Source organism: Tamandua tetradactyla, chromosome 9, assembly GCF_023851605.1.
Source record: "Tamandua tetradactyla isolate mTamTet1 chromosome 9, mTamTet1.pri, whole genome shotgun sequence".
In the NCBI taxonomy this organism is placed as follows: Eukaryota; Metazoa; Chordata; class Mammalia; order Pilosa; family Myrmecophagidae; genus Tamandua; species Tamandua tetradactyla.
The window spans coordinates 93,854,133-93,880,132 of record NC_135335.1 but is presented as its reverse complement, the minus strand read 5'-3'; the positions used below and the strand labels follow the sequence as shown (position 1 = coordinate 93,880,132).

Genomic DNA, 26,000 nt, shown 5'->3' with positions numbered 1-26,000 from the left:
ATTGAAGCCAATCTGGCAGGGTCTAAGGTAAATTAGAATACAAGGCAAAAGATAACAGTGTATGTACTCTAGACCTTCACCTACTATATGAGACCAAAGGCAGAGAGCTTTATTATGTCTAGGACCTGAATTTTCTGCAATACATCATCTAAGCCAACCTGTCTGAATAGCTCATTTAAACAGCCCAAACCTCTGGAGTCCAGAATGGGAATGAGGCCTTGCAGTTCTATATAGGTTAACGTAGTACCAGGATATATCTCAGACTATGGTGGGCTGATAAGTAAAAAGTATTGGTAGAATCCCTTGATGGTCCAAAAGGAAAAAAAAAATCATATATGTAACTACTGACCTTTCCTATCTGGGAATCCCCAGGTACCCTCTCAATGATTAGGAACTCCCAAGAAAATAGGCCAATCCCTGGAATTTGAGGCTTGCCCTTATGAAATTAATTTCTGAAGGAGGAAAGCTAAGACTACCCATATCGAAGCCTAAGAGTTGCTTCCTGGAAGTCTCTTTGTTGCTCAGGTAGCCTCTCTCTCGCAAGGAGAATTATTCTGCAAGGAAAATCATTACCCTCCCTCCTTCATGGGAGATGACATTCAGGGGTGAAAATCTCCCTGACAACGTGGGGTGTGACTCCCAGGGATGAGTCTGGCCCTAGCACCATGAGACCGACAATACCTTCCAGACCAAAAGGGGAAAAAGAAGTGTAATAAAAGAAGGCATCAGAGGCCAAGAGAGATCAATGGAGTCAAGAGGCTATTCTGGAAGCTATTCTTTTGCAAGCTTCAGTTAGATGGTGCTAATTGCCATGGTTTGCTAAACCCCAAGCAACATCACTCCTGTTGACTCTTAAGAACACTTAGAACTCGAACTGATCCTCTATATATAAAGACTTCATGCATTAAGTTTGCTTTCCTGAAACTAATAACTCCCAGAGGGTTCCTAGGTAAAATAAATCCTGAAACCCAGAGGGACCAGCATCTCCAAGATTATCAACTAATTACGTCCCCTATCCTTTAGTGTCAACACCTCTTCTCAATATGAAGAAGTAAAAATCGCACAAAGATTCCTATAGAGTGGGAGAAGGACCAAAGGAGAAGGAGGAGGTATAAAAGAGAAAATAGGGTTTAACAAACGAATATAACTACGAATCACTATATTAATATTTCTTCTAGCCTCAAGTGTTTTGGAGCAGTTAGAAGGAAAAATTTGAGATGGTGGACTGGTAGCCCATGACAAACTCTGGAATCTGTTCTGTAATGACTTATTGAAGTGTACTTTGAAATTATTGAGGTTTTTTCTCTTTGCTTTGTATATATGTTATATTTTGCAATTTAAAAATGTTTTTAAGAAGTTTTACCTAATTATAATTTGTAATAATAGAAATTTGCCAGGATATGTTGAGATTATCATTCCCTCCATCATGTGTATTTCTTCTTCCTCATCTTGTAGCTTCATTTATTTCATTTGGACCAAAGAACCAGAGAATGCCAGTATGGAAGCACATTAATGACCAAGGCTAGATAGGATGATATATAGCTCAGAAGCAGCAAGACAGGACAGATGAAGATTGTAGTAAACTGAATTATATATAGACTTATTCACTTTAATCCACATTCCTGTGAGTGTGAGCCTATTGTAGAGAGGACCTCTTGAAGATATTTTTAGTTAATGTGTGGCCAACTAAATGAAGGTGATCTTAATCCATAGTACTAAAGGCTTTATAAAGAGAAGAAACCAGAAGCCAGAGGTAGGAGAAAGCCATGTAGAGGAGCAAGAAGTGGTGTAAATAGGAAGAGCAAACACAAGAAGAGAGGATCACCAGGTGACAGGGGGCAAGGAATCAAGCCTAAGGAATCACAAGGATTGGAGCAAGCCTGCATCAGCACCTACAGATCTCAGGAAGAAAGGCTGATCTTGCCAATGCCTTGTTTTGGGACTTGTAGCCTCCAAAACCATGAGAAAGTAATGCTTATTGTTTAAGACAACCCATTGTGTGGTCCCATAGCAACCTGGCAAACTAAGATAAAAACACGAACTTTGACTTTATGTGACTCACCATACTCCCAGTCCACACACTGCCTCTGAAGATGTCCCTAGGTGTAGGAGGCAGAGGAGCACCCTGAATTAAGTTTCTGTCACCAGAGGAAATGGAGGCTCAAGAGAGTTAAGTTTAGTTATATAAAAATAGTCATATTTTTGTACACCTGAGCTTGTGACCTGTAGACATATATTAACAAAAGGAAACTTTTACCTGACTGGCTGAGAGGTGGAAAGGTGTTGGAGGAGGTCAGAGTGAGCATATAGGTACAGCAAGAATGGCCTAGATATCACGGGATTGAGAAAGCCTTCTTGACCAAAAGGGGGAAAGAGAAATGAGACAAAGTGTCAGTGGCTGAGAGATTTCAGAACCGAGAGGTCTTCCTGGAGGCTGTTCTTATGCATTATTTATAGATACCCCTTTTTAGTTTATGGTGTATTGGAGTGGCTGCAGGGAAGTACCTGAAACTGTAGAGCTGTGTTCCAGTAGCCTTGATTCTTGAAGACGATTATATAACGATACAGCTTTTACAATGTGACTATGTGATAGTGAAAATCTTATGTCTGATGCTCCTTTCATCCAGGGTATGGACAGATGAGCAAAAAAATAAGGACAAAAATAAATAAATAATGGGGGGGATAAAGGGTAAAAAATTGGGTAGATTGAAATACTAGTGATTAATGAGAGGGAGGGATAAGGGGTATGGGATGTATGAATTTGTTCTTTTTTCTTTTTCTGGAGTGATACAAATATTCTAAAAATGATCATGGTGATGAATGCACAACTATTGATGATATTATAGGCCACTGATTGTACACCATGTATGGGCTGTATGTATGTGAAGATTTTTCAATTAAAAACAAAAAATGGCCAAGGAAAGCAAAACTCAGAAAAGTCGAGCATCTTTCCAAGGCCTCCTTTATTCTGCCTCCTAAATAAGTAATTTTCTCAGTATTGAGGCTTTTTGAATGAAGCAAAAACGGCAACAACTGCTTAATGAGAGAATGGGTAGAAGTACAAATGAGATGGCAGTGTCATGAGCAACATTAGTAGTGTTACATAAAAACAGCAGGTGTCTGTTTTTTTCTAGGAAGTTAACATTTCCTCTAGCCATTTTGTAAATGGTTGGTATCTTCTTACTGAAAATTTAGCTGACTTTTTGAAGAATTAAGTTAAAAGTTTAATACGAAAGAAAAAATAACTTTAAAAAGTTCAATATTATATAGTTTTTCTCTTTCATGAGTTCTATCTTTTCCTCTAGTTATTTTTTTTAACAGAAGAAAGCAAGATTTGTTAAGTTGTATGGACCTTGCTGTCTGCCAGATCTAACTTTGAGTCCTACTCTGCCATTTTCTATATAGGACACAATACAAACCCATAAGGTGTTACACAGCACAAAATGAGTACTCATTAACTTGCAACTACTATTACTATTACCGTCCCATTAAGCTATTAATGAATGAGGGGACAGAGTCTTTCCATTAAGAATTAAAAAAATAAAATAAAATAGAACTCATACACTCCAGGTAGACATCCATATAACCATGGGGAGTTGGAAAAAGTGGAGATAAACTTCCAGACAATGAGTTCTTAACACAAGTCAATGTGGAATACTTATAAAAGTATACTCCTCTCTCCAACACCCTCCATATAGTGATATATTTATTAAAATGTTTGTGCTTATTAAAAGGTAATGCACTCTAGAAATATAAGCATGGGTAAAAATGAATCATTATGCAAAAAGCAGTAACATCTTTGATACTTATGCCACTATCCAACTACTCATCTTGGGTTTATCATGAAAATTCATCTTTTGGTACTCTCATATTGACAGAATTCTAGATGAAATGCATTACAAAGAACACCAAAGCCTAAATAGGTAACTGAAATTCTTACGTCTACAATAACCCCATAAGATTTTCTGTTCTCATCCTTGAATGTTCTATCGATCTCATTACAATGATGATTCTACTCTTTAAAAGACCACGTTTACAAGTTACTATAATTATTTCCAATGTTAATGAAGCAGTTCTTCCAATCAGACAAAAGGGTGTGGGCCTGAAGTATGTCTAAGATTCCATACCTATATATATCCCAATGAGACAAACACAGAGCTAGCTTTAACTTGCAAATACTCAGGCTAATTAAAGCCAATGGAAACAAAAATTTCCATGAATCGTTGATGGCTTGAGAGCTTTAAAGGCCCTTTCTAGAAGTGAATTCTGAAGAACAGCATTCCAGTAAACTCAGAAAGTAGTGTCAAAACATTCTAAAGAGAAGGCCATGACATTCTGTTGCATCCCTCTGGGGAAGAAATCATCTTCCTCCTGACATAAAACACAAAGGGGTTATTTATCATACTTCTTCCCAATTCTCTGGAAAGTCTCAGACATGACCTTTCAGTTCTAGCCACTGATGTTGCTGCTTCTGTGTGTACAGACAGGGACTAGAGTCACAAGGTCTGAAGGCAATTAACAAAGCCTGAGACCCTGCTATACTAGTATTAAGCAAGACATTCTTGTGAGAAGTATACTCCCTAACTGGAAGAAAGGTTTAAAAAAAAGACTAGGCTGACTAATAACAACTTTGGAGAAAATCAGTTCCAGAGAAGGACTAGCCTAAATAAAAGTTCACCAGCTGAATCTAGTGCCACAACCTATTCTAGAAGTTTCCAAGTATTGCTTTTCCTTCAGAAAGGAAAAAAAAAAAAGTAGGTGAATATTTTTAAAGTGGTCTTATTTCAATTTCTAAATAGTCCATTTTCATGTGTTTTTACTATTCCCTACATCATGTCAAATTATTGTTCCCCATTTTTCGTCTTCCCCAAATGCAATACAATGGAGGATAAGAAAAAGTACATCACATCTTCATACTCTATCTTTACAATAGGGGACATCTGAGTCCCTCTGACTCCCTACTCTGAGTTCTCACATCCCTTTTCACTTGTCTCTGTTGTGGGAGACAGCTACTGTCATCCCATGTGTCACCTGTATATTCCAGATTGACCTCTCCTCCTCAGTTCTTCTCAAAGCCCATGACAACCACTTCTACTCCCCTACATACTTCTGTTGCCATGGGTACTTTCCCTCTGAAACTCTGAACTCATATTCACCCTAGGTGACCAGGATCACTTTTCCTCTCCAGTCCAATGTCTTCATAGCTTTGTAACTTACAAAGACACACACAATGCAGCCCAGGTATCCAGCTCTCTGAAAGTCTCATTTGGTCTATAGGTAAAATCTGAAATATCCAGGACAAACTAGATTCCACATCCTTTAGGCAATCTTTCAATTAGTATTATTATTCCTCACAAATAAGCTTTTGGTAAGAAGTGGGAAAAGAAGTCTAGGGTTGTAATCTTTGAAATGACTATAAACTGTAAATACTTTATACAGACGCAATATCTCCCAACTGCTTAAGGTTCAACCCTTTAAGATCCTCCATAAACATAAACTGATCTTTTCTCCAATATGATTTCCCACTATTCCCCAAACCCATAAATTATCTACTATGACCTAGTCATTTTTTCTACCACTATCTTAATCATCATATATGAGTTGAAAATATTGGTCACTCTAATCACTGTCCTATCTCTTACATCATTATTTTATCAGTATCCAAAAGCTTCCATCCAACATTACAAAATGCACCACTTTCAATTTCCAAAATCATGTAAATAGTGAAAACATTCCAAACCCCAAGCCCGATTTGTAACTTTCCTTCATAAAATGACATTATTTAAGAGACAAGAGTTTAAGATTGGCAATTTTGAGGGCTTTGAAATTTAAATGTGGCCATTTCTGTTGCTTTTCTAAATCAATACTTTAAAAGTTTTACTTTCTCTCCTTGTTAATTAACCTAATTCTTTATTCCTCTGAAAAAATCTAAAGAGCAGATAGATTACATAAATTGCTGCCACTGGAGTGCAGGGAGATTGTTTTACCATTCTGACCCAATGGCAGAAACTCTCAAAACCTGGCAAGTACTATAAATTAGACAGTTGACCCATTCTCCCCAGCTATACAAAAGAACTGTTCAATTTTCCAGCATGAAAATGCTTTAATTCATAGGATTTTTGCCATAGGGGACCAGACAATTTGTCTCTAAATTAGGTGAACAAATGGATTGTGAGTTATTAATAAATAGAATAAAGCTTTGGGATCAGATAAATTGAGTTAAACCTTAATGCTGACTGATATGTAATAACATCCCATATTTGTGTTGGATGAAGGAACATAGCAAAATCTAAAAGTTAGGGTCGTGACTTAGATGGGATTAGAAAGGTCAGCACCCTCTTTACAGATTCATTACCAAGATACATAGCTGATATTCCCTGATTCATTTTTCTTTTCTGCTGCATGCTCTCTACTCCCATCTCTAGGGGAAAAATTCATAGAATGATAAGATAAAGAGATTCTATGTACTAGAAATATATCACACACACACACACACACAGAAGCACACACACATATGTATATTTATACTGGGTATTCTTTGTTTAAATGAACACAAAATCTCAATTTAAGATAAATAAAAGAAAATAAAGGATAGTTAATAAGACCTAAAACATAAATCAACATTACATTAACATTTCATTACCTAAGCATAATTTTTTTGGTACCATATTGTAGGGTGTAATGGATAAAAAATAATCTATAATTGCACAGCAGAAAGATACAATGTACGATACAAAAACAAAAATAAGTCATATCTACCAGTTGTCTGAGTTATCAGAACAGGATGAATAGTAAAATAAAATGGAGGCAAATGATTTTTGTTGTTTTCTCTATGATCATAATTAATAATCCAAGACCATCAACTTTTTGGAGAATTAATTTAAGAAACTATATATATAAAAAATCCTTTAAATACCTTAACCAATAAAACCAACTTGAGCACAAATTTTCGATTCAGAAACCAAAATTGGGTGACAAAGCATTGGTGAATATCAAAGAATTAGATCATCCTCAATAGAGAAATCCACAGAAAAACGTTTACTATAAATGTTAAAAACAAACAGTTCCAAGTTTTAGTTTAATTTGAATGCAGAAGCTATCTCAAAAAAAACTCATGTTGCTGCTTCCCAGCTATACTTACAACTACTTGAGAAAATGTGAATAAAAACAGCTTATTTTCTTCCAAAAACTTTCATGAAAATACTCAGACCTGAAGTTACTAGTGACCAGAGATCCATTGGAAATTGCATTGATCACTGAAAAACTGGAGTCTTTCCTCCCTTAAAACACAGACACACACATACACACTGCTCTTAATCTCAGGCATAACAAAATGAAAAGTGATTACCAAAGCAGTGAATACAGTGAATTGAAAACTCAGCAAACATGAAAAAAATAAAATAAAAATCTTGGCAAACATGAGCATAACAGTAAAAAAAAAAAGCAGCAAAAGTTATTTCTTTTTCTGGTTTAGAGATAGTTGATTTCTGTTATTGTTATTGTTTAACTCTTTTGAGAAAATTAGTATTAAATTAATTATACAGAGACAGATGATTCTAAGTATCCACCACACATGCAACCTCTATGGAGCAAAATCAAATTGAGCACAAATTTTCACAGTAGCAAAATCACAAAGAAAATCTAGACACTACTGCAAAAAACACTTGAATTTTGCTGGTGCTTAAACAAAGAGGTATCTCTCAAAGTGCCACCGTTTCTATCAAATGTCATCAATTACATAAAACCTCAAGATGTACTCTCATTTTTAAAAAATCCATGCTTGTAAACAGTTAAGACAGATCAATTTATCTATTTCTTAATAGCAGGTTTTCCCCAACATTAGGAACAGGCAGAGCTATCGATTTTAGTCTTTGGTCACTGGAGACAACTGCTACATCATAATGTGAACATGATGAATTAATTTTATTAGTCAAATTATTTGAATTCCATTTAAGTACACATGATAAAACAGCATTACACATCACAAATTGATTGGAATTGAAGAGACTTCCTATTGGAAATGGAGTTTTAAAAAATACTGATTTCCAATTATATATTACATTGGTATCCTAATGTAACATACAAGAGAATGATTTGTTTCCAGCATTTCTGAGAAATTATCTAGTTTTTTAATGTATTAAAATAGAAATGATAAAATTTACCCTAAACTCTAGAATCTGAAGTATAGTTTGAAAAATTGAAACCAACTTGATATGGTTAATTCAAACTACGGCTAAGTTGCAAGGGGACAGGCCAGGAGTTGATAAAATTAGTCACATTTGGTGATAAACTATAAACAAATGCAGGTGCCCATAATGTTTACATTGTGTCCAATTCTGCAGACCCAGGTTGTAAATCCTGAAGTTCTGAACTCTTACATTCCCTAAAAATACCTGGATATTGAGGAGGAATTAAAAAAGCCAACTGGATTAATTGAAAATGAGACTGCTCTTTCTCCTTTTATAAAGTATTTTTGATTCATGGCACAAAAAATTATGCTCAGAAAGATATTTAGAATTATCCTTTTCTAAAATTGGGAGATCACTACTGGGGGATCATCGCTTCCTTCAGGGTCTCCCTTTTCTTCCAAGATCTTTACTACAAATGTTGACAGTCATGTGCATTGCACAGTTTGCCTGTTCACACAATTGAAGAGGTGACGTTGTCAGATTATAGCTTGCTCTTTAATATATACTACTGGTAGGATTCTCTAATTTTTGCCTGCAGCGCATCACATGTCTTCTTGGCATCTCCTAGAAGCATAGCTGTGTTAGGTTTGTAGAAGATGGGATTGTCCACAGCAGCATAACCAACACCCAAAGACCTCTTCATAACAATGACCTAAGAACCAGAGATTAATTGAGAGAATGAATTTAGCAGCTGTAGTTAGGATATGGTAGCCACCCAAACACTGCCCATCCCTTACTTTGAATAAGGCATGTAGCACTGTGAATTCTGTAATACTGAGACTTTTAGAATACACAGGAGTGTTTAAAAATACATGTTTACATTGTATTAACTGTAACTTTTTAACGTGCCCATATTCTGATATCCATTAGAGAAAAAGACATGTTAACAATGGTTTATCTCTAAGTGATATGATTACAAGTGATTATATTCTTCATAGTGCTTTTATCGACACAGATTATACATAACATTTTCTAATAATAAAATACGTACTTTTATGAATGGACTAAAGGAACAAATTGGGGATAGGCATCCACTACAAATCCCAAAACATATGTAATTGAGTGGGAAAACAGGTCATGATTCCTGCTCTGTCACTTTTGACAGTGTATCAGAAAGTTCTGGGATAAAAGTCCACTGGGGACAAAGAGCAACTCAGCTTCTCGCAAGGACAGAACAAATAACTACTAGTATGCTCTTACAAACAAAATGGAAGGAGAACATCAATCTATAATATTGATGTGACACGGACATCTACAGTTATATACATTACAAATGTTGCTGTCATGTTGAATAGCAATTAAGCCGGTCTAATGAAAATGAAATGAAAAACCTTTCTATGGTCTTTTAGGGCACATACTCTGGTCAAAAGTAGGAGGAGTACAAAAATGCTTCATTTGCATTCGTAGAGTAATGCTCTTCGTAAACTCTCAAGTATTGACTAATGATGCAACAATTTTTCATTTATACATGTACAAGTATGTTTCATATCTACTCACTGTCTAGGTTTTAAACGTACCATATTAATAATAAAGAAAAGAAAATTAAAGGCAAAGTGTACATTGTGAGTTTGGGCTGTTGCAATGCTGCTATGACTCAGGAGTGGTAAAGAGCTGGGCCACCCTGGGGCTGAGGAAAATTTACAAGCATTTGAGGTCTCTGAAATCAAGTAATTATCTTATTTCAGAAGTAATGTGCGTGAGCAAAGCTTGCTTCCCTATGCCATAAGTTATTATTTGAATTTCGAAATCCCTCTATAACCACATACAAATCCCCTTTCAAAAAAATTAAATGAACATAATGTGCTCATCTTTGTATATGAAGGCGATGATACTGACTCACTGTCCCAGAGGGAAGCCATCTGTTTACTGGACTAGATCTAGAATTCAGCCAGATTGATTTCAAAAGCTCATAGTTTTTTTTTCAGCTATGGTTTCAGATTTTGTTAATCTACCCACATAATCTCATCTGGTTCTACTCATGATCAGGGTATTCACTACATTCACTCTGGGCATGGAACAGTTGGACATAGGGACAAGGGAAGTGGATGTAGGGAACAAGCTTTAACTCCCTGAGTCTCCTAAAAGGCACAGTCATCTCTCATCAAGTAACCAAGGGAAGTCCTGTGTGCACAGCTAAGTGACATTTGACTACTAGAATGAAATACAAGACTGAAACCTTACCTGCTTTGATTTCCAGACCTCAAGGACTGGCATGCCTGCAATAATAGAGTTAGGATCTTCTTGAGCTGCTGAATTAACAGTATCATTAGCTCCAATTACAAGGACCAAATCAGTGTCTGCATAATAAAAGAAAAAGGAGAAAATGTAAAACTCAAAGGGGTCACTTTCACTTTGTTCAGGCAAATGATAATGATTTGACTTTAAAAATAACAACAACAACAACAAAAGTTAATATTTATAGAACTCTCACTTGTGCCAGGCCCTGTAGAAAACTTTATCAGAGAGGCTAGCAATTTAGCCAATGTCACACAGCAAACTTGAGCATCCTGACTGAAATTTGCATTATTATGCCTTCCCCCTGTTAGTAGATCTACCTAATCTAAAGTTATAATGATCTTGCCAGTCACATTATCTTCTAAGATTCACATTTCACTTTCAGTATTTAAAATGGCTACTTAAGATGCAATTGGATGTCTAAAAGACAATGGTCTGTGAGTCTGTATTGTATTAAAGCTGTGTCCATAATTCCTAGAACTGGCTGTTTTCACACATAATTTAGCAACAGTGAAGTCTGAAAAGGGGCATAAAATTAAAACGTTCTAAATTCCCTCTTTAAGGACTTTAACATAGAACTTTGCCAAAAATGCCATATGAATCTAGACAGATGCACGATTTCATTATTTTTCTGTAATAGTATTTTTTTTTAGTTTACAGTGGATACATGCCAGAGAGAACTGGTTTAATTTTAGCAAACATGATCTTGGGCCAAATGTCATTAGCATTCAACTCTACCCAATGACAGTCACAATCACAGCACCTTATCTAGCGAAGCCCTAGCACTTAAAGAAGAAAAAATGATTTCACTGAACATGAATTGATAAAACTGGAAACCAGTAAAAACTCAGGCAATGGCAAGAATCAGGCACTAACTTATAAACAGAAGCAATTTTATAATTGAGAAAATGGAGGTTGAACACCTAGTTCAAGGCCACAGGCTAGTAAAGAGTCAAGGCTGGGTTTCAAAATCCAGACCTGTTCAGAGCCTGGGTCTTCACCTCTGCCATTACGCTACCAGTACTGCTTCCCAGGATTCTCACCAATCCTGCAGATCGTCTCAGAGCAAACTGTAGCCATGGTGCCTATAAATCCTTGGCACCTTATGCAATACTGTTTGTTTTCACCTATTTAATTTCAACTAATACTTACTGCATGGAAGTTACTATTTGTGTAACTGGTAGGTCTTCCCTGATTCCATGTTTTAGCATTGCTTTACTCACACTAATAATAATTAAACATCACCATTGTACCCATCACTTACCTGGGAAATCATGATTGATCTCATCCATTTCCAACACAATATCATATGGCACCCCAGCCTCAGCCAGCAGCACATTAAGCTGACCAGGCATCCGGCCTGCAACTGGGTGAATTCCAAACCTAGACATGAAACAAACGAACAGCTGGCCTTACTTGATGGGCCAAAATGTGCAAAGAGACCCCAATATCACCTCCAAATCTGCACACATTGTTCTTGGAAACTGCTTCTCCTGGTAGTATCTGATCTCTACAGACAGAAACAGAATTAATCCAGAAATATGGTCAATCTACAAATATTGAGGTTGGATTCAATACCTAAGTATACACAAACTATAACTTCCCTCAGAAAAATAAAGGTGTAACTTTAGAAGCTGCTTCTTCCATATACATTTTAAGTGCAGTGAACTTCCAACAACATTAATAAATAGTATCAACTTACATGTAATAAGCGTGTGTTCTTTCATGATACTTTCTGATAAATCTTGAATCTTTCAAAATGTATGTAAGTCAATCTGGAATTAAACACTTCCCATGAAAAATCAACGTTATACTACCAAAGTTGACTCCACAATTAACTTTCACCTCTATGTTCAAAGGTAAGGAAATGTAATATTGTATACACTTGATTTGATATCAAAGGCCTAGAACATTTCAGAGTGATATGAAGTATTACTCCCCATCATAGAAGAAATGTGATAGTAATATACTGTAGAGTTTAAAAAGCAAAATGATTAATACAAAAATCAGAGCTCCACACTTTAATTAAGGCAAGCTTCAAGGATCAACGAAGTTTCAGGCAATTTCTTTCAACCATAAACAACTTGATTTCTATCTCCTCAGAACTGGGCACAGTGGTTGGCACACAGAAAAGATTCAACAAAAAGTGAATGAATGAATGAGTTTAATGAGGAAATGTACTTTATAATATCTCTTGGCAATGATCCATCCAAGCCTGGCTTAAATATCTTCAGTGACGAGCAATTCCCTCCCAATGCCTATTTCCTCAAATAGACAATCTCTATAATTAAACACACATATACATACACATACACATTTGTAATATGAAGTCAAAGAGAAACCCCACTGCATAGAGTTTCATCATCTAGAACAGCATCTTGTTTTCTCAGGACTGCTATAGCAAAATACCACAAACTGGGTGCCTTAAAATAACCAAAATTTATTATTTTGCATTTCTGGAGGCTAGAAGTCCGAAAACAAGGTGTTAGCAGCTGCGTGGAAAAGGGGAAAAAATGAGTTAATAGGTTTCATTTAGCAAAATATACCCTTTTTGGAAATCATAGTACAAAGGAAGATTTAAAGCCTCACCACTTTCTACTGAATTAGTATTGTCTCAATTTTCAAAAATTAACTTTTTTTTAAAAGCTTAAACTTAACCTAAAACATTTTAAATGAAAATAAACTAAAACGAACAAACATGAGAAATGTTTCTTTCTACATTAGGGATTTAGCACCTTTGGGTTTTCAAACAAAGCATGCCTCTGGAATGTATTCAGTGTAACATGGTATAAAAGACCTACATTTAACGAATTTGAAACTACGTTAACCAAAATAACATCACTCTGAAGTACGCTACCAAAATATTAATTGAGAAAAGCTGAAAATAGTTTACATTATTGCTTACTCAATAAGACATGCTCTCTCCTGGCTTCTGGTGATGGTGGCCAGCAATCCAAGGCATTTTCCCTTTTGTTTATTTGTAGCCAATTCTCCCCTTTTCATTAGGACACCAGTCACACTGGATTAGGGTCCACGCTAATCCAGGGCCTCATTTTAACTAATAATATCATCAAAGACCTATTTCCAAATAATGTCACATTCACAAACCTAGTGTTAGGGCCTATACATTTCTTTTGAGGGGCCAATTCAATCTGTAACAAGCCATAATGAGTCTCCTCCCTCTTTCATATGTGAACTCCTTTCAGCTATCTTTAGGATGCCTGGTACATCCTACCCACCAAGCAAAATACTCTCAGTTCTTTCAACTGTTCATCCTATGACAGGACATCCTGACCCACTGCTGTCCTAGTCACCTTTTCTTTAGCTGTCAATGTTCAGTTTAAACCTCAGCCCCAAAGCAAATACAACATGCCAGATGTGATCTAGACATATAATTACAGCAAGACATCCATCTTTCCTTGATGAAACCTAAGTCTGCATTAGCACTTAGGTGGCCACAACACACTGCTGGCTCACACAACACTTATGGTAATTTAAGATGCCCTGTTACTTTTCACATAAACTGCTGCCAAGTCAGGCCTTCCCTACTCTTAACACAGGCCCTGTTAGGAATGGATTAAAACGCATGGTAACTGATCCCTTCCCAGTAAAAGCAAACCTGAAAACTATAAAATGGCCACTTATATTTCCTATTTAACTTGGAAATGGTTTTCTACATCTTTAAAATGGATAATGAAGAGCCTGAATCATTGCGGGGGGGGGGGAATTATTGGGGGCAAAAAAAAAAAAAGGCATCAAGTGACAGATTCTCTTTAACAAACTCCTTTATATTATCTTCCCCTGGGATCACTAAATGTTCTTAAATCATCAATTTATGTTAAAAAAAAAAGGTTCCTGGTGCCTGCCCATGGGGAAAAAAAAGAGGAAAGGAACTGTAAGTCTACAGGAAACTGAACAGTTATCTCTATGTAGTCGTACAATAGATAATCATTTTATTTCTTCTTTTTTTAAATAAATTTTTCAAATTTTTGTGAGAACTTAAAAGTTCTTATGGTAGGAAAATTTAACTTATTATTTGGAAAAAAGTTAACACTTCGTGCTTTTATAGTATAATAGAGCATAGAAAGTGATTTCTCACGCATCCAACCCCTAATGATCTTTAACATTGTCCATCCAGAATTAGAATTTAGGGCAGCTGATTCACAACCAGCTTTTAGTTAAATAAACTGAGCTTTTGAGCCACATTCCTATATCAGGAAAAAAAAAGTGAAAATGTACATAAGAAGGGTTGCTGACATATGCTTTGGCATAGCAGCTAATACTAAGTCTTTAAGATGTGCTATACATTTTGCACAACTATTTTAGTAAACAATGAGACTGGGATTAAAACTCTACTCTTTCTTGAATTTAACTGTTGTTTAACTATTAAACAATATGGCCAGAACAGACCAGTTATTTAAAAGATATTTTTATTTAGTTAACAGCTCAGGTTAACCAGTTTTGGGCTGTTGGGAAAGCTTCTTAATTATTCTCTCTGGCTCAGTTTTCTCATGGAGTAGTTGTAATACTAAAGAAGTTATTACTTTAAGGTACTTAGAACAGTGCATGTCATATGATAAGTGTTCAACAAACACCAGCCATTATTATACACCCACACCATGCCAAGGACTATATAATTCTGTGTAGAAGAGGTTTAAGAAATACCTACTTATCTCTGATGAACAAGTTAAATAAAAGAAAGGATGTTCCATTACACGAATCCAAATTACGTTTTCTCTGAGAATAACTGAAAACCCCAGAAAATTTGAACAATGCTACAAGCTCTAAAATCAGAAAGGCATTAAATACTTGTTCTTAGTATAACATAGGAAATAGACAAAGGAAAAAACAGACATAGGAAGAATGCCTGTAAGTATGTACTCTATCTGCAACAAAGCAAAACATTTATCAGGATCTCCTAAATGCAAAAGAAGCAGATTCCGAAAAATTATTAGGAATGTTAAATGAAAATGAACTATATAGAAGACTTTCTAATAAACTAAGATCTTTCAAAAAGAATTCATAACTCTTTGTGGCTGTCTGTATTTATTTTAGTGAGAATAAATGTTAAGGGCCTTTACTACTTTTCTCCAGCCAGCAGACATCCAACCTCGCCATCTAAGTTCAAGTTCTTCAACCACAAATTCTAACATTTGGGGGAATGTAACAGATAGTTCAACACTTAAGTAAAAAATGTAAAAACCCTTCTCTAGGAACAAGATTGCTTTATTTTAATGAAACATTGCTACCCTAATGTCATAGTCTCTACCAAAACAATGTTTTCAATCACTTTTAATGCAAAAGAAATGAGGCAAAATGCTGACAAATTATTTTACACTCTTCATATGGTAATGCAAGTTAAATTCAGCAGCTGTTTTCAAAACTGCCCCAAAGGAAGCATTTCCAAGATGTTACATGGACTCTTTGATTGAAGTGACTATTTAGGCAGTATTAATATTTTTGCAGTGGTGATAAAACAGTTCAAAAAATGTTTCTCTGCCAAAATACATGCTCATTAAATGGGAGTTACTACTAAAACTCAAATCTAAATATAAATATCTTATAATTTTTTAGTATGAATATTAAAAAACAGAAAGAAAATATATCATATTGAAATAACGAAAATATACTCGTAGGTCTGCTGATTGCCATGAATTTAGAAAAAGAAAAGATAAAATGAGTGGAAGCTTCAGAGTTGCATGATTTTGCAAACAAGCATCTCAGCCTTCAGTTCAGGACTTTTGACCAGGATGACAGAATAACCCTTTAGGCTCATGGATAATAAAAAAAAAAAAAAAAGTAAGGAAAAGATAGTAACAAACTCAGAGAAGGCGAGTCTTGCTTAAATGTAATGAAAAATTCAAACACAATAGTGGAAAGGACTAAATTTGTGTAATTTTTGCATGTGGAAAAGAGGGCAGAGGGCAAAGCAAAAGGCACACAGAAAGCAACACCATGTGCCTTTAAAGATACACAGGGCACTTAAGTGTGAAAAAATAAGAAAGTAATTTGAACAACAAAATAAATAAGGAATAGTAATAGATTATAACCCACTGAGAAAAATGGGTCTCCATGACTTAATACTGACAATAGGTTCATAAGTAAATAAATAAATAAAAGAAACAGGAGTGCTCTTTCTTACTGGACTATAACTGATAATGCGGAGGTGTTAGAAAATCACCATTTTGCAACCACCAGGATAGAATTGGTTCTGATAAAAATCATCAGCAGATGTTCAATGTAAGGGTAGAATTTAATAAGGGATGAGATAGTTGCATGGTCTTAAAGAGTGCTCAAAGTAGTTTGCCTCTGTTCCTTCCCTCTGATCTCAACAGAGAAAAAAAAAAATTTAAGTCTCTTTGTGCTTTCTCTGGTAGCTACTTTAATTAAAAGTGATCAATAATCAGACAGAGAGCAGTCATTACAAATAGTAACCACCTATGCTCAATGGGCATTTGATTCAATGTTTGGAGTCCATATTTCTCCCTGTTTTCTCTCCATCTAAAATTTCTTGTCAATACCTAATATATTACTTATGCTGACATGCCAAATCTCAGCCCAGAAGAATATAAATTGAAACTGTTATTTATTACGCATTTTAATACACTTTAGCATACACAAATATTGACAAATATTACAACTCAATGTGCTTCTAAATATTGGATGGGAGAACTAAAGGTGCCAGAGCATGTGCCCCAACAAAGGCAGAGATCCTATATTCAAAATTTAGGGCCCTGATGTAGGATTATTTTTTAATAATGAGAAAAAAAATAATTTCTAAGAGAATATATTTTATAGTCTTAAACTTTTAGCTTGAAAAAGTCATTTCACTTTACATAGTTCTTGTTAATACATTAATACAAGTTGCAGTATGAGCTGATATTCATAATTAATGTCAATTTTTATTTTAACTGTATCAATTTCAAATCAATATTCCAAATTAATGCAGGATTTTTTTTTCCTATTCTCAAAAGTACTCTTAAAAAAATACACTTACTTCTATCACTAACTAGACCCAATGCTAAAACTGAAAAAACAGACATAATTCAGGAAGTTGTTGCTTAAAAGAATCAGAGGGTCTGTAGTGCTCTGATGGCAGCCTGCTGGCAATCAAGCCCTGCCTCTGTCCCATGGCAATCTGACTCCTTCCATCTCCTCCTGTGACTTCTACTTCCACTTCCAAATTTCCTTTGCTTATAAGAACTCCACACACACTGCATTAAGACCCATTCTGATTCTCTTTGGCCTCATCTTAATAGGATCTTCAAAGATCCCATTGACAAATGAGTTCACATCCACAGGTGAGTATGTCTTTTGGAAAACATGATTCTATCCCCAACAGACACCAAAAATTGCTCTTAGTCTCCCAGTCCTTCTGATCACCACTAAGTATTTCCTGCTTCACCCAGACCCCTTCATCTTCCCAAAACCTGAGTGGTAAGATTTAAGGCTGAGAATTGCTGTACTGCATATCACTTAAGGTCTGTATTGGTTTGTTTTTGCTGCTGTAACAAATCAACACAAACTTAGTGGCGTAGAGCAATACAAATGTATTGTCTTAAATTCTGAAAGTCAGAAGTCCAAAATCAGTTTCACTAGGCTAAAATCAAGGTGTCAGCAGGGCTGCATTCCTTCTAGAGGATCTATGAGAAAAACTATTCTTTGCCTTTTTAATCTCCTAGAAGTTACCTACATTCCTTGGCTAATGACTGCATCACTCCAACCTCTACTTTCATCACATCTCCTTCTCTCATTCTATTCCTCCCCCTGCCCCATCTAGCTTTTATAAAACCCTTGTGGTTACATTGGGTCCAACTGGAAAATTCAGGAAAATCTCCCCATCTCAAAATTCTTAACTTAATCACAAGTGCAAAGTCCCCTTTTGCCATATAAGACAACAGTTTCATAGGTTTCAGAAACTGGAACATAGATATCTTTGGGGGGTCAATATTCAGCCAACCAAAAACTCCCTAAACCAGAATATTTCAAAAGGCTCTATTTGAGTTAAATAACACAATATACATTTTGTGGTTTATTTTGAGACTTCAATTTTTAAATCACTTCTTGATTCCAGTATTTTTTTGTTCTATTTTAATTTATTTGTTTTTAATACTGTCTTTATCTCTACCTTCAAATTAATCCATCTGGCTATCATATTATGTTTTAACTGTGGTGTCTTGGATGAAATTAGAAATTACAGATCTCTAAATGCATTAGTTATTATTGTAAATATCTTGATTAATTACAGACTGCATAAAAACAAAATTTCTGTTGAGCTAGTTGTGAGGGGTAAATAATCACCAAGATAATGAACACGTTATGCCAAATATCCCAAAGGACAGATTACTTTATGCCTGTTTGCATAATAATTCATTAAACTAATCTTAAGACTCTAAAGTTAGAGAAAACACATGCAAGATTATTACAAGAGAATGCCAATGTTTCGAGAGAAATAACAGAACACACTCAAATTTGTAGAGATATATACGTGCACACTGATGAGTCAGTATGAGTTCATAATAATTCTGGCCTGTGTAACTGGCTAATCTCCAAAGTATGTATTAAAATTAATTATATCAGACATTGGTTAACCATGATTGATAATTTCCAGGAACTGACAGCAAAAGCTCATCAGAGTTCCATCATCACATGTAGAATATCCAGGATATTCTCTTTGAACCACAAAAATTATCTTTATAATGCACATGCTTAACAAAACAAAGTCAACTGTCCCTAACCATGACAAGATTCTACATGAAGAAAATAACTGTTAAAATGCAAACATGGTTGTCACACTATAAAGAGGACACTCACCAGCTGCAGAAAAGGGTGGGAGGAAAAGTGAAAAGAAAGAGATGACATGAGGGAAAAGAGATGACATGAAGGGAAATGAAACCTTTAATATTTAAAAGACTGACATGTGGATGATGGGGCGAAGAAAATGAGATCATGGAAAGATGGTCCATCCTCCCAGAACTCTTTGTTTATGCATCTTCTCCTTACCATATTGCACAGTGATAACTGATTATCATGACTGTGCTCTCCAAACTGGGAACTCCTTGAGTTCAGGAGCCATGTCTTATTTATCAGTTCCCACAGTTTCAGGCACATGTTCACAGGGACACGGTTAAAGGCAGGAAAGGAGGGAAGGAGTTTTAAACAATGTGGTATGTTCAATGAAGCATATTGACTCAAAAACTTTCTATGCCTCTTTTTAGAGAAAGAATTTAGTAAAGTATTGTAGCTATTAGGAGCTCTAGAGTGACACTACCTGCTTCAAAGCATATAAACTATTCATTTCTGTGTGCCTCCATTTTCTCATATGTACAATGATGTTAATAATAAAACTTCTCTAAAGGATTACTGTGAGATACGTGAAGTGCTTCATCTAAAACGCTTTTTCATATGAAGTGCTTTAGACAAGGTTCAAAGAAGTCCTCAATAAAAGTAATAAAAGTAAAGTATTTGGGATATAAATACTGGAATCTATTTTTCAAATAGATGCTCATTTTTAAATGTGTTATCTTATTTTCAAATACATTTTTTGTGATATAAATGCTGGATTCTATTTTAAATGAGCATTTATATACAAAAGAGCATACATTTTCACATCAAAACAAATGTTAGTTGAAAGTCATTGTTTTCTGGGTGATTTTCTAATTTTTACCTTGAAATCCCAGTAAATATTAATACCATCCAGAAATTCTTTGTACTCACAACTATGTGAAAAGACCAGAGAAGTTACATAATCAATGTATACTGAGGCCATTTTATGAACATTGGACTAATTGGGAACTAATATTCAAATGCACAGCTACTTCAAAAGAATCTAATTTCAAAAGACAATTTAACACTTTTAACCCATCAATAGATACTATTAGGCAAAAAGCACTGTTTTCTCCATTAAAAGATACAGCAAATGTCATCATCCAGTCAGGATAATTTCTTTAGTATCTCGAAGCAAGAAAAATTTCAACACTATTTGCTATTTTCTTCTCTCAAAAATGAAAATGATAAAGTCACAGAACATTATGTAAATAAAAAAGCTAAGGCCTTGGTTATCAGTTAAAAACAGACCAAAGCACAGTTTTAAGAAAACTAGAATAATCTACTCAAATGAAACAACCTAATCGTATAGGGCCTTATAAATTAATCAGGAAAGAATAAAAATAAATAAGAGTATCTACAAGAACTATTCATGAATGTCAAGTGAACTGGGTAAAATTTGAGAAAAGAGCAATTCAAAAAAACATCTTGCATAACATATGACGATATACCCCACTCTTGCAATTTTTGAAACTTCACATTAGATTTCAGATACCACATATTCTAGAAGAGGATACATGAATTCCCATGACCATGGACCATGAAAACAATATATCCTGACCACGGTTCATCACCAAAGTTATTCTTGGACATGTGGGGCCATTAAAGAGCCTAAAACATTCTTCACATGAATACTACCCACAATTGTTCAAATAAATGACATTTGCCTCCTTACATTGTGGATATACCCAGATTAAGTTCAGTAATATCATAAGATAGAACCAAGTATTCCAATTCAGCAATAAAACGAAGACACTATGGGAACAACTGGGTTACTTTCTAAAGTATAACTATTTCCCCATTCTGTAGCCTCTTCCTATTATAAACTGTGAAAAGGAAATCAGATTTGTTTTAGAGATGCCCTTTACAACCTCCAACTATTTTGTTACGTGTTTTGGGAGTCACTGTGCAAAATTTATTGCTATACTCAAGACAGCCAAAGAGTTGATCTCCCTTCTTTTACTGTATTGTGAATTTTAACATTAAACTGTTGTGCAGACAATGCATATAGTATTTTGGAATTCTGTCTTTCTTATACCATCATCCCACAATTAGAATGTTATTCTAAGCTCTTAGGAGGCTGACACATTAACAAGAAAAGAAAATTAAAAGTGCGCTCACTTGTTAAAAGCTCATTTATTCTTCCTATTCTAAAACCACAAATATTTATAAATCAATCGAAATTTAAGGGTTAAAATGGACCTTACAGATCCCCAGTACAATGTGCTTCCTAAAGCAGGAATCCTTTATTTAGAATTATAACAAATAAGTGTTGTGCAGTGTTCACAAAATAGGATGAGGATTCTACTGTATATGTAATAAAGAGTTCATGGTGCAGACTACGCCTTAAGAAATTTTTTGCAATCTATATATGCAAGTGAGAATGCTTCAGTGTGAGGAGGGTCCATGGAGGTAACAGAAGCACTTGTTACTATATTTAATATTAAAAAAAATTTAATTTTGCATTTACCTGTGACAAATATGGCAGGTCTACTGAAAAGGCAGGTTTCTTTGGTTTATCACATACTGAGCAGGAGTTCTGAGTGACAGTTACATCACCTATTAGAAGCACAAGGAAGCTTTTTCTTAAGTAATAATTTTAGTAAGTGCAGCTTGGAATAAAACCTTTCAAAACATAAGGTCAGCAGGGTTAATGTTAAATAAATTATCTCTGAAGATGAAAAGGCCGGGGATCAGCTTAGGTGGAGCTAGCCCATCCATCCGAAGAGAAACGTGACAACAAAGTGGGGAAAAAAATCTTCTTGATAAGACAGTTGCCATCCACAGAAACTGATGAATAAGGAAGGTTGTGGCATGAACCTCTCTAGCCAGGCTCTTTAGGCAAAGGGATAGACACCAACTTTCCAAAACTGTGAAAGTCCTTCAACTTATTCATACAACTCCAAATTTAAAAAAAAAAGAGTTCATTTAATTTCTCAGAACTTTTCAACAGCCAGAATTAGAAAACAGTATATACCCTTCTTTCTTCTTTTTTTTTTTTTTGAAGGCAATTAAGGGCTGAACTGCCACTCTGATTCTGAACTCTGGTGTTTATCCTTGGCCTTCCCTTCTTCAGAAAAAAGAAATTATGAAAGTTAAAAAGCTTACCAAAATGTCTCAGGGGCATAATTTTTCTAATACAGAATAACAGAGCCTATTCTACGAATGCGAATGAGGAAGTGTCTGACAGAAGGCCACAGTCACATTACCGTTTGTATGTGTGGCCTGGAACACTGGGCCCACCCAAAAACAATAAAAGTTAACTCAAAGGGATCAGGATGATTATGCAGAGAAAAATCAATTAAATCCTCTACAGAACCACATCACAACACTATCTTTTCCACTCCAAGGAGATTAATTATAGGTTGTGTCCAAATCCAACTACATTCAGAATAGAAACTGTATGACTACTGACCCTGTTTTTATTTCAAAATAACAAATAAACCTATGAAGAATGAAATCAGAGAAAACACTAAAATTCTATTGGGCAATAATGTTCTAGAACATTATATTGGGTATATTACAGAGATTTTGCAAGAATTTAAAATAATGTCATCCTTCAATGACAATAACTTCAATGATGGTGTTGAATGTCGCTTAAAACGCAATGGTTAATGGGTGCCATAAATGAAAATTACCATAAGCTAGCTACTGAAGAATTTGAACATGAAATGAATAGCGGGCTTTTATTTATTAACCCTGCCATATTTACACAAACCTCATTGAAGAAATTCAGATCAAAGAATTTGTTATAACTACTAGTAAAACTAGAAACCTGAAATCACCCTGATGATCAGGTACCTGTATGATCAATATCAAGCTCCCTCAGACCACTGGAATGCCTAGACAAGTTTCCAAATCCTAAAATTGTACACTTGGGAGAGGCTTTACAAAGAACCTAATACACATGCTTTTAGCACAGTCCTCTGCTTTTTCCACAACAGTATGCTGCCTAAAGTGGACAGTAAAGGAGACGGGGCAAGATGGCTGCATAGTGAGGTGTGGAATTTAGTTTGTCCTTCAGAGCAGCTAGTAAACAGCCAGGAACAGTACAGAACAACTGCTGAGGAAACATCAGTGACTGGACACACAGCATACACCAGTCTGGACCAGGTGGAATGGCTGAGATTCCACCCAGAACTCTAAGTCCCACAAGCTGCAGAGGCCAGTGCCCCCCCCCGAAGTGCACTGCAGGCTGATTCCCCAAGGGGAAAGGAAACAGACTTTACTAGTAGCAAAGGCTTAGCTCAACCAAACATCTATTGCAGAATTAATTGACAAATTCTGACTGCTGGAAACAGGTTCCCAGCAGAGATAAGCCTAGAATAAGCACTAAAGAACTAGAAGTTTTTGTCCCTGCAGAGAGGGGGTAGGGCTGACAAAAAAAAAAAAAAGAGGTTTATTCAGTTGGACAGCACAAAATATTGGGAAAGGACTGGACCCCAAGAAAGGAGGCACATAGAGCCACATACCAACTCAAGCTCTTAATTGGCAAACCTGGAGTAGAGATCTGGCTCTAAAAAGGCTTTTTTGCTTTTATTTACTTCTTAGTAGCTTAATAGATAGAACTGTAAGCATTCTTAGGCTCTAGGACTGCCCAAGGCAAGAGAGGAACTAAGCCATATCTTAGAGACAAAGAACTAGGCAGGTGAATGGGGTTAGTTTCCAAAAGGGTATATTTTACCCAAGAAAAGGAGGGTGGGGCCAAACTCAAGTGAAATCCCTCATTTAAGAAATTCAGGCCCCAGGGACTGGACAACAGAAGCAATCAAAGCCCACCTATTCCCTCACCTCTGTACCAACTATGCCCCAGCAGGGAGAGTATGCTGAAATTAAAGGTGCTGCATCACTTTATGCTGAGGGCAGAATAGCACCACCTGCTGGGCAGGATAGGAAAATCTCAGAGTCTAGAAGCTTCATAGGAAAGCCTGGCAACCTGCTGGGTCTCATCTTCAGGGAAAACTGATGTAGGCTACTCTCTCCTCCTGAGACATTGGCCTATCTGGTCTAGGAAAATCTTGCTGGGGTCAATAATATCTGAGGGGACCCTCCTCAAAAAAATAAGGGCTCCTTAAAAGCAGAGCAAGAAAAAAAAAAAGAACTAAAAAATTCTGATCAGTTAAATAGAACATTTGCTAGAGGACTAAAATAAGTTGTACTAAATGTCAAAGAACAGAGAGAAAACAAAGTCCTAGAACAAAGTATAGAACTGCCATATGATCTAGCAATCCCATTACCAGGTATATATTCAGAGGAAATGAAGCTAAGAACACAAACGGACATTTGCACATCTATGTTTACAGCAGCATTATTTATGATTGCCAAGAAACGGAAACAGCCCAAATGTCCATCAATGGAAAAGTGTTTAAACAAGCTGTGGTATATACATACAATGGAATACGATACACTGTAAGACAGAATAAAGTCATAAAGCATGTAACAACATAGATGAAACTTGAGGACATTATGCTGAGTGAAATTAGCCAGAAACAAAAGGACAAATACTATATGGTCTCACTAATATGAATATTAACGAATGAACTTTGAGAGTTAAAGTTAAGAGCACAGGTAATCAGGAGCTAGAAAGAGGGTCGAGATTGGGCCTTTGGTGCTGAAGGAATACAGATTGTACAATGGGACTGATTGTAAAAATTCAGAAATGGATAGCACAGTACTACCTGGTGGTAGCACAATAATGTAAGTACACTCAATGAAGGTGAAAGTCAGTACGGTTGAGGTAGAAAGGCTGGGGGCACATATGAAACCAGAAGGAAAGATAGGAGATAAAGACTAAAATGATATAACTTAGGAATGCCTAGAGTAGACAATGATGGTGTTTAAATGTACAAATATAAATACATTTTTGCATGAGGGAGAACATGTGAATGTCAACATTGCAAGGGGTTGAAAAATGGATGCTATAAAGGAAAAGGTACAATCGATGCAACTAAGAGTCTATAGTCAACAGTAACATTATGATATGCTTCCACTAAATGAAATGATGGCATTATGCCAAAACTAAATGTCAACCCAAAAAATTGTAAAATAAAAATCAAAAACAAAATGTCAACAAACTGGGGTATTGATTCTATGCAGAGGAAAAGGAATTGTCTTCACATAGATTATGGTGGCGCAGGCATGTCTATTTACTTAGGTTGGATTGTATGATGTGCAAATAAAATTGTTTAAAAATGAACAGAGAGAAATAGGTGCTAGAGAAAATGTGGAGAGAGATGTACCTATTCACTGTTGGTAGGGAAGCTGAGAGGTGCAGCGCCTACAGGAGGACAGCGTGAGGTTCCACAGAAAGCTAGGTGTGGGGTTGTCATATGATCCTGAAACCCTGTTGCTCAGTATATACCTTAAGGAACTGAAAGTGGGGACACACACAGATATGTGTACACTGGTGTTTACAGCAGCAGTGTTCCCAATCACAATGGATGGAGATGGCCAAAGGGTGCAACTGAGGAATGGAAGGGGTAAGGGTGGTGTATGCATACAATGAACTGCTGAGGGGTTGCAAGAAGTAATGAAGTTGTGAGGCATGCAACTAGGTGAATGAAACTTAAAGACTGTATGTTGAACTAAATGTCAGAAACAAAAAGACCAATACTATCATGCCTCACTCATACGGATTAACTATAATATACAAATTCAGAGAATAGAAGTCAAAAGCATGGGTTATTAGGTGGGGGTCTATTGTAAAAATTCCTAGATTGTAAACTCTTACAGATGTCACATATATTCAGG

At 35.8% G+C, this 26,000-nt stretch overlaps 1 protein-coding gene across 6 annotated transcripts in view; it reads right to left on the bottom strand.

Annotated features, from left to right (window-relative positions):
• Positions 1–7,899: 7,899 nt before the first annotated feature.
• NNT (nicotinamide nucleotide transhydrogenase) overlaps positions 7,900–26,000 on the bottom strand; it is a 108,193-nt gene continuing 90,092 nt past the window's right edge. For all 6 annotated transcript variants that reach the window (XM_077117111.1, XM_077117109.1, XM_077117112.1 and 3 more), the window contains exons 20-22: positions 11,689–11,807; positions 10,371–10,486; positions 7,900–8,841 (exon numbers count right to left, since the gene is read on the bottom strand). In XM_077117111.1, the coding sequence (XP_076973226.1) occupies positions 8,695–8,841; positions 10,371–10,486; positions 11,689–11,807 (382 nt within the window). In that variant the 3' untranslated portion in view covers positions 7,900–8,694. The remainder of the gene's footprint in view (positions 8,842–10,370; positions 10,487–11,688; positions 11,808–26,000) is intronic.